The 15,473-nt window shown below is 41.0% G+C and overlaps 1 protein-coding gene across 1 annotated transcript in view; it reads right to left on the bottom strand.

The window, feature by feature from the left end:
* Positions 1 to 4,023: 4,023 nt before the first annotated feature.
* The window catches only part of MYH15 (myosin heavy chain 15), a 46,704-nt gene continuing 35,254 nt past the window's right edge, over positions 4,024 to 15,473 (bottom strand). The window contains exons 35-43 of the mRNA XM_071757610.1: positions 14,176 to 14,291; positions 12,035 to 12,227; positions 11,162 to 11,365; positions 10,017 to 10,142; positions 8,462 to 8,632; positions 7,853 to 7,957; positions 6,634 to 6,729; positions 6,021 to 6,158; positions 4,024 to 4,154 (exon numbers count right to left, since the gene is read on the bottom strand). Coding sequence (XP_071613711.1) covers positions 4,137 to 4,154; positions 6,021 to 6,158; positions 6,634 to 6,729; positions 7,853 to 7,957; positions 8,462 to 8,632; positions 10,017 to 10,142; positions 11,162 to 11,365; positions 12,035 to 12,227; positions 14,176 to 14,291 — 1,167 coding nt within the window. The 3' untranslated portion in view covers positions 4,024 to 4,136. The remainder of the gene's footprint in view (positions 4,155 to 6,020; positions 6,159 to 6,633; positions 6,730 to 7,852; positions 7,958 to 8,461; positions 8,633 to 10,016; positions 10,143 to 11,161; positions 11,366 to 12,034; positions 12,228 to 14,175; positions 14,292 to 15,473) is intronic.

The raw sequence follows: 15,473 nt of genomic DNA, 5'->3' as shown, positions 1-15,473 counted from the left end.
TTGTAGGCTTTCTCCTGTGTAAAGACTGGTTGCAGCTTAAAGAAGTTCTACCAAAGGAACTGACAAGATGTGAACATAGGTCTGCATGTGGGCACACAGCCAAGCTAAAGCCAATAACTAGATTAAATGCTCTGGTTTTGGCAGTTCTCAGTTTTGAGCTGTTTACTAGACATCCATAAGGACTCTCCAAGAGGAGTGTAGGATATTTCAAAGTCTTTAGGAGACAGTGTTCATGGATCTTGAAGTAGAAGAACCATACTTAAAGGAATGAGGCTTCACAGCTGAGTGTTCTCATGCTGTTGAAACTGGCTGCAGTAGCAAGACACATGACCATGGAGAGGTTTCTGCTAGACAGGCTCTTTCTTATCTCCTGAGGATTATGACTCACCTGAGGAACTACTGTTTCTTGCTCCTGCCTGGACGGTTGCATCATGAAGTTGGGAAAAGTTTTAGATGAAACTTGCAGTAATTTTGCAGAAGAAATACTGAAGTCTGTGGTCCAGGCTGGCTAACACTTAGTGTTGTTCTACTGGACAGCAGCAGTACTGTTAATGACACTGAGCACTGGACCTGGAGGCAGTGTTTACCATTCTGGGCAGTTGAGTGTTTTAAAATGGGATTCGCATTAAGAAGTTGTCAAATCACATTACATAATTTATATGAGCACAATTAAGTAAAATAATCTGCTTAAAGCCATTCACATTTAAGTCATTAAAGTATCACTTTCAAGTCCTAGAGGACTGGTCAAGTAACTTGAACACTGTTGTATCACTAATATTAAAAAGAAACATATCCTTCCTAAGTCACAGCTCTTAGATTATAAATAAGAGAAAAATTATAGCTTCAGTATACTTATTGAACAATAATGAACTTTAATTTGTGATAGAAAGAACTTCTGTTAAACTTACTGGAATTTGTATTTTTAAAGAAAATTCCAGTAATGTCTGGAAAATTTGGAGAGGAGTTATCATTGCAGTGGTGCTGGTAGCAATTATCTGTATCTAGATCATCTACTTCAAGGTACACACAATGATTAGGGGATTTATTTTTTAATGTACTATTAAACTTAAATCTAAATCTTGAATGTTTGAACAAAACAGAAATTTTATTTTCATGGACATACAAAAAAGACTGAAAATGTAGGATGGTAAGTGTCAGCATAAATAAATTGTCCTCATTCTTGCTGTTCTCTATGTCTAGAAGGCTCTCTTTGGCACATTCCTGCAATAATATTTTGTGAAGGGTAACCAACTTTTTCATCTTTTTATAGACCACAGGAGAGCATCTGGTCAAGGGGACATCATGTTAACATTGCTGCAACCAAATACTTCCTATGCTTTAAAAACAATCACACTGGTTAACTTGCTGTCAGTTGTGTTTGAGACCAAAGCAAGCCATGAAGTCCCTCAAAAAATGCACATGCTGCTCTTCATTAAGGCTCAAATTACTATTTCAATTATATCCAATGTCAATGCTCACCAAAACTTCAGTGAAAAAATTCTACTAGCTGCTTTTTTTTAGGAGACTTTTATACCCATATGGTTCCTGATCTTATCACACATCTCTCCTATTTACTAGAGTACAGCATCTTGAAACAGATGCATTCTATTATTGTACATGTGTAATAGGCTGGTTCAGTCCTACAGTATTCTGTGTCCTTCCTCTGCACTTGTGGTGAGTATCCTTAAAAAATGAACTTTTAGTCTCAGTCCTTAGGGTGAATCTTTCTGTATCTGACAGTACAGCCCTATCCATGGAGAGATCTACCTTCAAACTCCCTGAGCCTTAAGCCTGAATTTGGTGAGCTTCAGGAGATATTTTATGATGTTTACCATGAGGTTTGACAGAAACACACCAGAAAGACAACTCTGAAATGATTGATTCTCAGTCTCTTTTTTCATTTTTCTCTTGGAGATTCACTTGCATGTGTCACATCAGTCAATTTTGATGCTAACACGTTTTAGAGATGGTAACACACTTTTGAGATGCAGCTGTTTAATATAAAGAATTTAAGCTAGATTAATTTATCATGAGACCTGCTGAAAACTTTAACATATCATAATCAGAGGAACAGTTCATGGGTTACTCCGGTTACACAGATGGAGGACTAGATGGAAGAAAGTAGATGGAAGTAATATTTCTGCAGTGTTATGTGGCTGACCTGGATGAGAGAATAGAGTGTATTATCAGCAGCTTTGCTGATGACACAAAACTGGGAGGCGTGGCTGACACCCCAGAAGGCTGTGCTGCCATTCAGAGGGACCTGGAGAGTTGGGCAGGGAGAAATTTAATGAATTACAACAAGGTCAAGAGTGAAGTCTTGCATCTGGGAAAGAGCAACCCCAGGTACCAGTATAGGCTGGGGACTGAGCTGTGAGAGAGCAGTGCAGAGAAAAGGGACCTGGGCATTTTACTGGACAGAAGGATGGCCATGAGCCAGCAATGTGTCCTTGTAGCCAAGAAGGCAAATGGCATCCTGGGGTGCATTAGAAGGGGGGTGGTTAGAGAGTTGAGAGAGGTTCTCCTCCCCCTCTACTCTGCCCTGGTGAGGCCACATCTGGAATATTGTGTCCAGTTCTGGGCCCCTCAGTTCCAGAAGGACAGGGAACTGCTTGAAAGAATCCAGCACAGAGTGACCAAGATGATGAAGGGAGTGGAACATCTCCCTTATGAGGAAAGGCTGAGGGAGCTGGGGCTCTGCAGCTTGGAGGAGAGGAGAATGAGGAGGGACCTTATAAATGTTTATACATATATAAGGGTGTTTTTCTCTGACAACAGGAAAAGGGCAGTGGTTATAAACTGGAGCATAGATGGTTCTGTATAAATACTAGGAAGAATGTTTTCACTGTGAGGGTGACAGAGCACTGGCACGGGCTGCCCAGGGAGGCTGTGGTTGTCTCCAACCCTGGAGACATTCAAAACCCCCCTGGCTGCATTCCTGTGTGACCTGCTATAGGTGGTCCTGCTCTGGCTGAGGGGGTTGGATTCAATGAGGTTCCTTCCAACCCCTAACTTGCTATGATTCTGTTTATCGTACTTAGCTAATGCTAAAATGGAAAATAATGACTTATCTTTATAATTAATGTCTTGTTCTGTTCCCACTAGAGGATTAATTTTACACATCAGTAGCTCTTACCCATATTTATGTTTTGTCTAGAAACAGAGGAGGGATCTTATGAACACATTGATATAGTGGAAAAAATTCCTCTCTGCACAAACAGATACTACTGAGATTGCTGCAGAAAAGAACAAAGAATTTCCTTATCTTCCCTCTTGAACCACATGGAAATGTGATTATCTCAGCAACAGGAATAAAAAACAAAATTGATAAAAAAAAAGTTAATTGACACTTGTATGTGTGGATTCTGCATGACAAGTTGGAACAACGAAAAAGTTTCTACGGAAGAAAATTAAGTTTTCAGGGATTTTTTGGTTGTTTTTTTACTAGTTGTTTGTGTTTTGGTTTTTTTTTTTCAATATGAAGGAAGGAGAGGGCTTAATGTTTTGCACTTCATTTAGTATTTTAATTTCAAGCAAAGCCAACTTCCCTGTTTAAAAGTGGAAAAGGCCCAAGACCTAGTTCTGAGTCACAGACAGTCCTGATGGGACATGTGCCTCTAACAGTAACTCCCATCTCTCATCCAGCTTCAGATCAAAAGTCCTTTGGCTGGTAATAGTCAAAGCTTCTAAATGGAATGTTCATATGAAAAGGTTTACTTTGTAGTCTCCAACAAAATTCATACAGACACCAACTGGCAGTATGGAAGCTGGGTTATCCCAGCTTTAAGGGCTGTCTTCCTGCACAGGTTTAATTTTGCTGTAACAATCTGCACATGAAATATATGAGGCTGTGGAGCATGACTGGATTTGCCCTTGGTTTTGATTTTGTCAGAGATCTGCCAATTAGGATTTGTTCCAACCTAATGAAGTGGGCTCTTGGCAAGATGTAATCTTTTATTGATCCCTGGGGCTTGGCAAAATAGGAGCAAAAAGAAACAAATGGAATACACTATACAGTGTCTCTGGATTTTTCACGTGATGTTTATTTCTGCAAGTGCTCATTTTTTTCTACATTTGCTTTCAGTTGTGCCTGATTATATCAAGTATCTTCTCATATCTGTCAGCTTGGATTGTACTTACTCCTCTTCATGGACCTGAAATGCAATTGAGATAGCATGCAACTGTTAAAAATGGAACTGTTGAGGAGTTTTCAGAGTAAGTTCACAATTAATTGATAGAAGTCTTTCATCATGAATGCTTCTGCTCCTTGGTCCTAGACTAGCACCAATGTAGCCAACCTCTGCCATCTTACTTCAGCTAACAGTACAGGTTTCTTGTCCTCATGCTAGAGTATAGCATATGCTCTTTGGTAGGAGATGACTTGCATACAACTCTGTTTCAACAGGTGGTGGTGTTCACTCTGAATCACACGTTTCCCAGAGTTTCCAGGAATGAGAGTTCTAGTAGCTGTGGGTAGGGTATTTCGAATGCTACAAGATTCAAGTTGTCTCTCCAGTGCCTTTCTTTCCCCAAAGCAGATGTGTGACTTTTGGGACAGCACTTGCTGCCTGAACATGTTTCTGGCAGCTACTGCCATTACTGCATAAGCCCCTTTTTTTGTGGAGATGACACCTCTGCATGTACCATTTATCTCCTCTTTTGACAGTGCAATACTCTGCTGTAAGACAGTGCTGGAGCTGGTGTTGGCAAAGTGACACCTGACTAATAAAAACAGGCATCCACTTTTCTATGACTTGTATATTTGAGGCAGAAAGAGCATGCTAATAAGATACAGGGAATAATCAGTGCCATATTTAAAAAAACAACAACAATTCCTCTCATGATTTACCTATTTCAGTTTCTGTGTGGTGCTATGGCTTTGTGAACTTGTGAGTTTTCATTTTTTTCATAGGGTTGGAATAAGTTAGAGAAAAATATGTGGAATTTTTTTCACTCAATCTGCAAGACTTATTTTGAGTTTCAGTTAACAGTGCTGCTTCCATCATATATAAATGTGTGATGGATCGGGTCTTCATGCAGTTTAAATGTATCTCTGCTCTAGACAGTGAAACTATTGTCATTTATAGCAGTTGAAGGTGTCTTTATTAGTGTAATATAAAAGCAGAAACTGGAGTGTTTCTCTCTCACTGAGAGAAAAGGAAGGTGTTGGAATCAAGTGTGATAGGAATATCAAAATTATACAGAAAGTTGTGGGGTTTTTTTCCTCTTTCTTGACTCTGGAGCTGTTGCCCTCATAAAACTTACATGGTATCAGGCATGAGAGTTTATGGTAATGACATAGATAAAACAATGACCTATCTCCTCTTGCTATCATTCCTATAAGTACCAACCCCACTCTTAGGCAAGAACAGATAAGCAAAGCTTTGCTTCCAGTTCCAGATAAGCTCTTAGGCACCTTTTAATTTCATCAATATTATTCTACTGCTGTTCCACTCAAGTGCAAAACACCGCAAATACATTTCTAATTCCTAATGTCTTCCAAGTACATAAGTGACTAATCACTAATATTTTCTGTTCATCCAGCTCTTCGAATCAATACAAGTTCATTGAGAAAGCAATGTTAAAATATATGGCAATCTGATAGTGCAGTAATCCCCTGCCTGTATTACATACATAGAAATCAACATTAGAAGAAGAAAATAATATAATAATATAAATAATATCCCTTAAAAAAAAAGCCCTAAAATCACCAGCTCTGGAAACTTCTGGCTGTTGAGCACGGAAGTTAAATGACAGCATAAAAAGGACAGATAATGCATTTTGCCTAAGCATCAGACTGCTGTCCTAAAGGCTTTCTGTAGTGTAAAAACAGAGGGTAGTCTTAAACGAAAAAAATGTAGTAAACAAGAATTTGTTCTACTTTAAAAAGTAGAACTTTAAAAAAGTTCTTTACTTTAAAAAACTACTACTTAAAAAAAATGTAACAGATCTTCCTACATAAGTAGCATCCACTATTGTGAATTAAACAGCCATATTTACCCCCTATGGTATAAACATACCTTTTTCATACCAATCTCTCTTGACTTGCTCCTCAGCTTATTAACTTGAGATTCAGCAATTTCAGCCCGTTCTTCAGCATCATCCAGATCATGTTGCTGTTTTCTGTACTTCGAAAGGTACAGGTTGGCTTGAGCTTCCTGGTGAGAGAAAACAGTGCAGCTGATTTCCTCCTGTCCACATGAAACAAAGCTTTCCATTTCCAGCAGGATGGAAACAGCTGTATGGGAGCCCCTTGCCTCCTGGAGAACTGAGGTGGTTGTTTTACAGAGCTGATGTTTCCAGTGGCACTCTCCATGTTAAGTGAACTGGGAGGTTCTTAACATGCCTCCTGAGGGTCTAGGAGGAAAAAAGTCTTTTCTGTTCCTTCCCTTCCCACCTTCCCTTACAAATTATACTGCACTCTTAGGATAAAATTGAATAAATTTAAAATATATAATCAAGACATATGCTTTATTTTATATATCTAGTATAAACACAGGGGTTTATGAATATGAATACAAATATTAATACACACAGAATTTTTTTTTTTTTTTTTTACTAAAACCTCCTATGGATTTAAGATTGTGGGTTTAGGGCAATAAATTTCTCAAAGGTAAAAAGGCCCATACTTACAGCTTCCTCTGCTTGGTGCTTGTAGCTCTTCACTTTTAATTGTAGCTTGTCAATCAGATCTTGCATCCTGGTCAGATTCTTCTTATCTTCTTCTGACTGCATCAAAACACCATTAATTGGGTTGACAGTTGAAAAAGGCCCAAAGCATTTCACACAATTAAACTGGTATGGTTGCCATATATATGCAATTTTGGAAACATACACGTCAAAATACAAACAAGCCATGTTATGATCATCGTGTGTATAGATGAGAAAAAATTCTGTAGGTTGATTGAAGATGTATGTAAGCCTGGAGGCTGAGGATGAAAAGAGAGGACTCTCTCCATTTCTATGTATGTAAACACAGATGATTATAAACACAGATATCTATGTGCACACACTTTCAAAGATGTACACACACATACACACAGAGTTCCTCCCTCAGGGTGAGGAGAACTCTTCTCAGTGCACAGTGTATCATTACTTAGTGAAATGGACTCAGAGCAGGCCTACAAATATGTAATTTGCATATTTTAAAGTCTGGTTTCCTCCTGGGAAAAGGAGCCAGGTTTAAGCTGTCCCAGTCCATAAGCTGAAGGACCAGCTATATCTATTGTACTCTTAAGAAAAGCATCTTCAGCCTGCGCAGAAGTCTGATAACAGTCAGAGTAAAACAACAGGTAGCAGGCTAAATAATCTCCTAAAGCAGATGGATGTGACTATCTTCCTAAGAATGCTGCTGGAAGCAAAGGCTCAGTGGTCTGTGTTGAAGACCTTCTTCAAAAGGCGAGCAGCAGCAGTGGCTCTCAGCAAACCTGCAGGAGGCTCATGGCTTAGACCCTGCTGCTCAGCAGTAGATGACAGAGCCCTGGGACTGAGCAGCCCTCCACTGAGTGATGCATTAGACTCAACTGAATCCTTCTGTCTCTTTTTAGCAGCATCAGCAGAGCTGAGAGACAGCTGGGCTCTTTCTTCTCTTGGAGTGTGAATAGTCATCTAAGCCTGCTTCATATTAATACTGTGCTAAAACTGCCCAAATCCCAGCTTTTGAACATTATTCACAATGAGTCAAGCAAAAAGATGCTAGCCCTAGGGAGATGTTCCTCCTATCCCTAGAGCTTCCAACAATCAGAAAACTGGGTAATGCCATCCCTCACTGAAACACTGAAACAACTTAAGACACTATTTGAGAAAACATTTCTTTCCAGTGACCTAGTGGCTGCTCACATTCTCAGCATACCTGGTAAGTCAGCTCTTTTATGCGTCTCTCAAACTTGCGGGCTCCTTTTTGGGCATCTGAATTGCGGCGGAGTTCAGCCTCAAGTTCATTCTCCAGCTCACGAACCTGCAAAAAGGGAAGAGCTTTTGCCATTATGCTACATATATATATAAAGCAGCAGATAATTTAGATGACAGTTCAAGAAATGCTCATTTCCTCAACAGCTCCAGAGTGTCAAATTCAGGAACAGGTCCAAATGTAACCTTTGCATTCTGCTTTTTCTAAGCTGCACCAGCAGTCATACTGCAAGCATATGCAAAGGCCAAAAAAAAAAAATTTAAGCTAGCTTTGCAGACACTTTTCCTGTTTTTACATGTTGTATAATTTTTTGGCTTTGCTCTTACTGTTGTTTTTAATCAAGGGCTTCATCATTTTTTGTGATGCAACAGCTCATTGTAACTGGATGATGAAGGGAAAGTAAGCATCCAATAACTATGCATTCTGTGAAACAGTCAGGTGTTCATAGAATCTCTTACTGGCCTCTATGAACTTACCAGGCAGCCCTAGGGCACCTACCTAGTCCCAGTTCTATAGGATGATAGATAAGATATGGTTTGATCACAAATTTACCCTGGATTCCAGTTTCTGGATCTGCTTTTTGCCACCTTTCAGAGCTATTTGTTCAGCTTCATCCAGTCGCTTCTGGAGATCTTTAATGGTTTGCTCCATGTTCTTCTTCATTCTCTCCAAGTGAGCACTGGTATCCTGCTCCTTTTTAAGCTCCTCAGCCATCATTGCTGCCTGAAAAACAACCACATTTTACAGCAGCTCTCATATGATATTGAATTATGCCTCAACAAAAATGATGGGAGATTGATTTTGGATTATCCATCACTTGGATCATTCACTGTACTCAGAGCTCCAGAAAATAGCTTGATTATGCCTGTGCCATTCATTAGAGACATTTTAGAGACGTTTTACCTAGAAATTATTAAAAACCTAACCTTAGAATCATAGAAAGTGAGGGGTTGGAAGGGACCTCAAAAGATCATTTAGTCCAACCCTCCCTGCCAAAGCAGGGTCACCTATAGCAGGTCGCCCAGGAACGTGTTCAGGTGGGCTTTGAATGTCTCCAGGGAAGCAGATATCTCCAGGGTGCTTGGAGACCTCAAAAGGTAGTAAATTAACAAAACTGGCCTACAAATCTCCCTGAACAGTTGTAGATGACAGCTGTTCAGTTTCTGAACAGAAAGAGCAGTTTCCACAGTCTGTGCTTGGTTAGAAAATGCAGGTTCAACCTCTTACACAGTCCCTGGCTGTTCTGTAAGACAGGTAGCAAGGGTGCTAATTATCACATTTCTGCTTTGATGTTCGTGCCTGCCACCAAGGCCAGGTACAGATTTTGTACCCATCACTGAGCAGTCATCAGGAGACAGCAGTCATTGCAATTCAGGCTGAAGCTGAATCAAGAACAATCAGCATCGTCTTGCTGACAAGCAGTAATGATGCTGTCAGCTGAGAAGCAGTTAAGACCATGGTACCAGTATAGCTTTGTCCAGGCACTCCAAACACATAACTTAGAGAAACCTCCAGTTTTAGCTTCAGTTTTTATCTGCTGGTGTTCAAAGTCCAGCTGAACTCTGAACACATGGATTTCTCCAGGTCTGTGGGAAATGAAACTAACTATACCTGCCCAAAGTATGTCTTTCCTAGAAGGAGAATCCATCTCTTCTCCTGGGATCTTAGGCCCCAAGTTTTTCCAATACACACTTAGTTCTAGGGTACCTTGTTTGGCTTTCAGTACTTCTATTTCTCACATCAGATTCTACATATGCTAGGAGACTAGTTAGGGCTAGTTCCATCTGCACTGGTTTAACCTTGCCAGGTGTATGATTTTCCTGATTCAAAGATGACATGACCTGATACTTTGAGAATCAGTGGAAACTGCACCCCTGGGGCAAAAAAACCCCAAAACCCAACCAAATCGCAAACATCAGGAAGAAGTCCTTCCTCTCTTTTTAACTCTAGCCTGTTACATTTTGTAGTTTCATCAGTTGTCTCCAGATAACTGTGGAGTGCTTTGGATTTGTGAGTGCACAGAAATGATGACCTTGGAAATATCTACTTGATTGTCCTAAGACGTAGGAATACTGAAAAGAAGTGAGCAAGGAACCAGGCTACTTACATCAGTGATTGCTTTCTTGGCTTTCTCCTCTGCATTCCGGCACTCCTGGATCGATTCCTCCACTTCATTCTGCATCTGGGAAAGGTCACCCTCTAGCTTCTTCTTTTGATTGATCAGGCTGGTGTTCTTTTATTAAGTTTTCCCCAAAGGAACAGTGGAAAAGGAGGAAAAATTATGATTAGAAACATAGCTTCTCTAAATACCACAGCACACCAAAGCTTACTGATATTTGCATCCTCTGGATCACAGCAGCATTTGGGAAGGGAGACCTAGGCATGTGGAAAGGGCTGACCTTTACTATGTAGTTTAGCTCCAGACAGAAGAAATATTAAAAATACTCTCAAAGTTGTAAATATTCAGCTTTTGATTCAGAGAAAAAATAATTAGCCAAAGGCCAAAATAGAAAAAAGAATAAGGCAGTTCATCTTGGAAAAATAAGGATCCATAATCTGTTAGTCAATGAGGTGATTAAAACAGAAGCCCCATGTCATCAATGGGCTGGAGGAAACATAGCAAAACCTTGCCAGCCTGTAGCACATTTTCATTTCCTTCTGACCATTATTTACTGAAGAGAAGCTTTGGTTTTGCAACAAAAACGCTGGCGTGTCAGGACTTGCCCCTCCGTGACCCCGTAAAAAGTGCAGTGTCCATTGTGACAAAGTCCAAAGGCCTATCCTAATGAAGACCTATGACATGGTAGAGAAAACTTTGCTGCAGGAAAGTTTCCTGCCTTGCACGATACCTTTTGTCAGAACCCAGCCTCTGTGGCTTTCATTGCTCAGTAACTTCAGTGCACTGCACAAAAACATGATCTTTGTCACTTCTCCAGACAAATCCCTCACTATCCCAGCCATGGCTTATCTACAGAGGGAAACTGGTTCTACAGCACAGAACAAGGAAGTAAATAAAATTTACTCTTGTCAGCTGCCATCATCACTTTTTCTGAGAAGTGTTTATAAGCAATGGGATGAATCATCAGTTCCAACTAACTTAAGGGAGTGAGATAGCATATCTATAGGGTGACCTACTTCCTCTCCCTCATTTGCTCCCTTGAAGGAGGCTTGGCCATGGACAAACAGTGCCAGTGCTTAATAGACAAGGCTGTGCTTAACCAAGTGAGGGGAAAAAACACACAAAAATCCAACCTGAGTGTGAAGCAGGTTCACACGTTCGGTGGCTTCCAGCAGTTCATGCTCTGCCAGCTTCCTCGCCCGTTCGGTCTGATCCAGCAAAGCCCTCAGCTCATCCAGTTCTGACTGGAGAAGATTGTTCCTCCTGTCAGAGACAGCCAGCTGCTCCTTTAGATCCTCATTCACATGGCCTGAGTCATCCAGCTGCACCTGAAGCTCCTATAACAAAGCAGACGTTTTGGTTTTTTTACCTGTGCATGCTTAGGGAGGGTCCCAGATTGCAAAAGTTTCCTGGGGCCCACCTCAAGAATTTCAATGCTTCTTTTTTGGAGAAAGGCTTCGTCCACACTCTAAACTGGATAGCTTTGTGGTATGTGGTGCAATGGGGAAAACCCTGTGTGTTCAAATCTGTAAGAGCTGGTGGTTCAGCCTGAGGAAGAACTAGCTGCTCAGGCATGGAAGATGCAATGACTTAAGAGGTGTCTTAGGAAAGCTTTTTTTTTTTTTAGCTATTTTGAATGTTGACATTAAACAACAATGCTGAATATATACACACTTTCTGTACTCCAGCCAACTGACTTTCCACTTTTAAAAGTCTTGCAAACTCACAAGAAAAAAATAGATTTTCACTTCCTCATGCTGTAGCTTTCTGCTCCTACAGGAGGCTGTAGCCAGCAAGGGATTTATGACTGGATCTCATCCAGCTTGTATGCAAGTCTTGGAGGAAATAGGTATTTCAGTTTTCTTTTAGGCCAGATGTGATCACTAAGGGTTTTCCCTGAGCATTTTTGGGAATAGCTTCTCTGTTAACTACCATCACCATTGCTGTTTTGCTCCCAGGCCTCATCTACCACCACAAGCGCTTGGGACGGGCAGCTCTTGGAGTACCTTTATTTGTGTCTGCAAGCCACGTGATGACTTTGTGGCTTCTGCAGCATGCCTATTAGCATGGCTGAGCTGGATTTCCATCTCATTGAGGTCCCCTTCCATCTTCTTCTTCAGCCGGATTGCCTCATTTCTGCTCCGTGCTTCAGAATCAAGGGTGGACTGCAGTGAATCTATGGTGCGTTGCTGATTCCTCCTGGAAATGACATGGAGGGTGAATGGAATAATATTCCTCCCTGCACTGGAATACAGAGCTACAAGCAACAGTGCTTCATTTTCTGAAAGTGTTTTATTTCTAGGAGTAGTGTGTTTCTGAAAGACACACATAGCACAGGTTTCTAGTGCACGCCTCACTGGCTGGTGTGCTTCATGCTGTCAGTCAGCTCCTCATCTGTGAGCACCTACAGCATCTTCCCAGTTTCTTTGGGCAATATTGCAGCAACGAAGTCTCTCTGATCAATTCTATACTCACGCAAGTACAGATCTGAATGTAACAAAAAAGACTTCAAGCTTAGCAGTCACTCACCAAGGTATTTAGTGAATAATTTACTGGGATGTTTTACATCTCAGCCTTTTTATGGAGGCATTAGTGGAAGAGATTAATCAAACTGAAGGAAGACAGGCACATTCAAAGCTAATTACTTCAGGTGGCCTTTATAATAAAGGGCAGGTGTAAGCTACTTAAATTAGATGCTGAAAACCATTTCTTAAGCAAAACAGGAGGGGAATAATTCAGGAACAGAGATCTGTGTTGTGGACATCTAAAGTTAGAAGAAATTAAGCCTGCCCAATTAACAGTCTAGTCCTTCTTTCAAAGGCAACTTAGTGTCAATTTAAAGATGGCAAAACAGATACAGACAGGTGCTTAATTTTCTTGACTCTGTAATAGTCAAGTCCTATAATGAAAGTTTTGCTTTCTTACAGCCAGCAGGTAACTCAAAGCACAAAATATGACTCACACAGGGAAACATTTATCTCCTTACTGGCCAAGTTTTCCTGAAAGCGCAGGAGTTCTGGGAAAACCTTGAGGGCCTTATTGCTTCAGCAGGGTACTGGACTATTCCCTAGACTTCAGGGAACAAGACACGTTCAGCATTCCTGCTGAACAACTTGACAGCAAAAGACTCATAACAAAGCTGAGGCAGAAAGCACTGATAAGGATAGCCTGTCTTGAGATCTCTGAAACCCAAACATCTGCAGTGCATTAGAAGATAGTATCTGAAAGAGCTGAGACATTCCTTGTTTTGGAATAATTAACATATCAATCCTTGTTATTTACATTAGCCAAAGAGGACCTTGGACTTTGCCTTCCCTGCCAACAAACGGTGCCATGGTTCCTGGATTATTAGCCATGCAACACTGACTAATTCAAGGTCAGAGTTTTCTGAATGACCGCATACACACATTGCTGAAAATCTGGCCCATCACAGCATCATTTTAAGAGTGTGACTAGGATTTGTGCTGGGTGGGAGGGGAGAGATAAAAGACATCCCCCTACTTTCATCTAATTGCTTTCCATTTTTCCTGTTTATCCCTTTCACCTGCAAGCTCCTCTCCTTTTATATTCATACTTTCTCTACTTCTGCAGTTGTCACTGCATACCCAAATGGTGTACATATAACAGCAAGCTCCTTGCATCCTCCCACAATCGGTGTAGCTATAACCGTATAAATTAAACAAATGCAGATGTAAAGTTTGCCTCTAGGTAACATAGGTTGGAGCATCATTGAGGTAGTACTGCTGATTTTGCTTGTGGTTCCCCTTGAGAGGCAGCCATCCTAGAGGATTAGGAGAAGGGCAGCTCTCTAGACTGTCTCCATATGTAAAGTCATAGACTTAGCAGCCTTTGGTCTGCTGCAACTTTGTTTCTGTCTGTCAATTGTGTTGCTGCTGCTGCTATGTATGATGGGCTTATGTGTTTGCTGGCAGAGATAGAACTGAGAGGAATATTTGAAATAAGAAATGGTAATGTGTTAGGAGTACCCTTTGGCAAATAATCAGGGCTGTCTTGGTTTCTGGTATGGACATTCTCTCCTCGTGCTGGCATAACTACTTTGGGTGCATTTGACTGGCTTGGGTCTTGAGAGTACTTATGGTCTTTTGAGACTTTCCCCAGGAAAACCACGCTCTTTCCTGCACAGTACCTTATATTGTCCATTTCTTCCTCCTTTTCTGCCAGTTTCCTTTCAAACTCAGCTTTAAGTTGAGAAAGTTCAAGCTGAAAACGAAGGGTCTTACTTTCTTCATGCTCCAAAGCTCCCTGAAATAGAAAGCATCGAGAGCTTGAAGTCCAGGAGTTGCTGTTTTATTTTATTTTTTTAAATCACAAGCCACTCTATGAAGATGATCCCTTCACATTTTATTTCGCATTGCCAATAGGACTCTTTTCCCCCCCTGCCCTCCTCTCTAGACAAGGACATGAGTGACTTACATGGCAAAACAGTGCATTTATTTCCCTTCTAATGCAACTTGGCAGCTGGAAAACTGAGCAGCAAGCTCCCCAGAGGACAAATTGTCAAACAGTCCATGGCTCATAAAAAACCCTTTAGGCCCTGCCTGTGTGGTTTTGATATCAAAGGCATTCCCTGCTCCACAGCCCTGTGCAGACAACCTGTGGAAATTCACAGGCTTATAAGGAATAGGCAAAGGCTAAAGCTAGAATGTTGTTGGAAGGATGGTGTCCACACATTGCCCAGCTGACAAAGACCTCCTAATCATGAAGTGTTGAAAGCCTCCCATTTACACAGTCATATCAGGCAATATGACTTCAAGGAAAGAAATAACAGACATCAGCTCTAGATCACAAAATACATGCTGTCCCCTCTGCAGTTAACATGAAGAAAACTCTATGAAACAAAGGAGATTTGTTCCTGTGTCTTTTTCGGTTTTTTTCTTTCATATATGGAAGTCAAGAGCTAAGCTGACAACAGTCCACAGTGAAATTAGAGGTCCTCTGACTTCTAAGTTTTACATAAACCAGGCTTGGTGGCATTTACACACCTTGCTGCTCGCATCAGATGGGAAGGAAAGTAGAACTGAACACCATGTATTTTGGAAGTGGTCTCCAAAGGGTAGAATTGCAGAAGCTTAGCTATGCTTCCCTTGAGAGATGATGGAATCAGAAAGGAGGTTCTGAAGACGAAGGGTTACAAAACTGTTGCAAATCGTCAGCCATCATGTGGCAGCTAGAGAGCAGTCAAACACACACTGCATGGCAAGGAGCCACAGGGTATTACTGGGAACAGCACCCAGGAGTAAAGTGTCATCATGGTGACTGCTGGAGACCCAGACTCACCAGGAAGGGAGAAAATCTGCATTAAACTATTTCTTTCACAATTGAAATAAATTCATCGCTGCTTTACTTTCATTAGTTCCTATTTTAACTGATCATTAGGAAGCTGTTTTCATACAGTCCAGGAAAGTAAAGAGGACCCTCCTTAGG

This window comes from Heliangelus exortis, chromosome 1 (assembly GCF_036169615.1).
Source record: "Heliangelus exortis chromosome 1, bHelExo1.hap1, whole genome shotgun sequence".
Lineage (NCBI taxonomy): Eukaryota > Metazoa > Chordata > Aves > Apodiformes > Trochilidae > Heliangelus > Heliangelus exortis.
The sequence above is the reverse complement of the archived record's forward strand: the minus strand, read 5'-3'. Positions and strand labels throughout refer to the sequence as shown.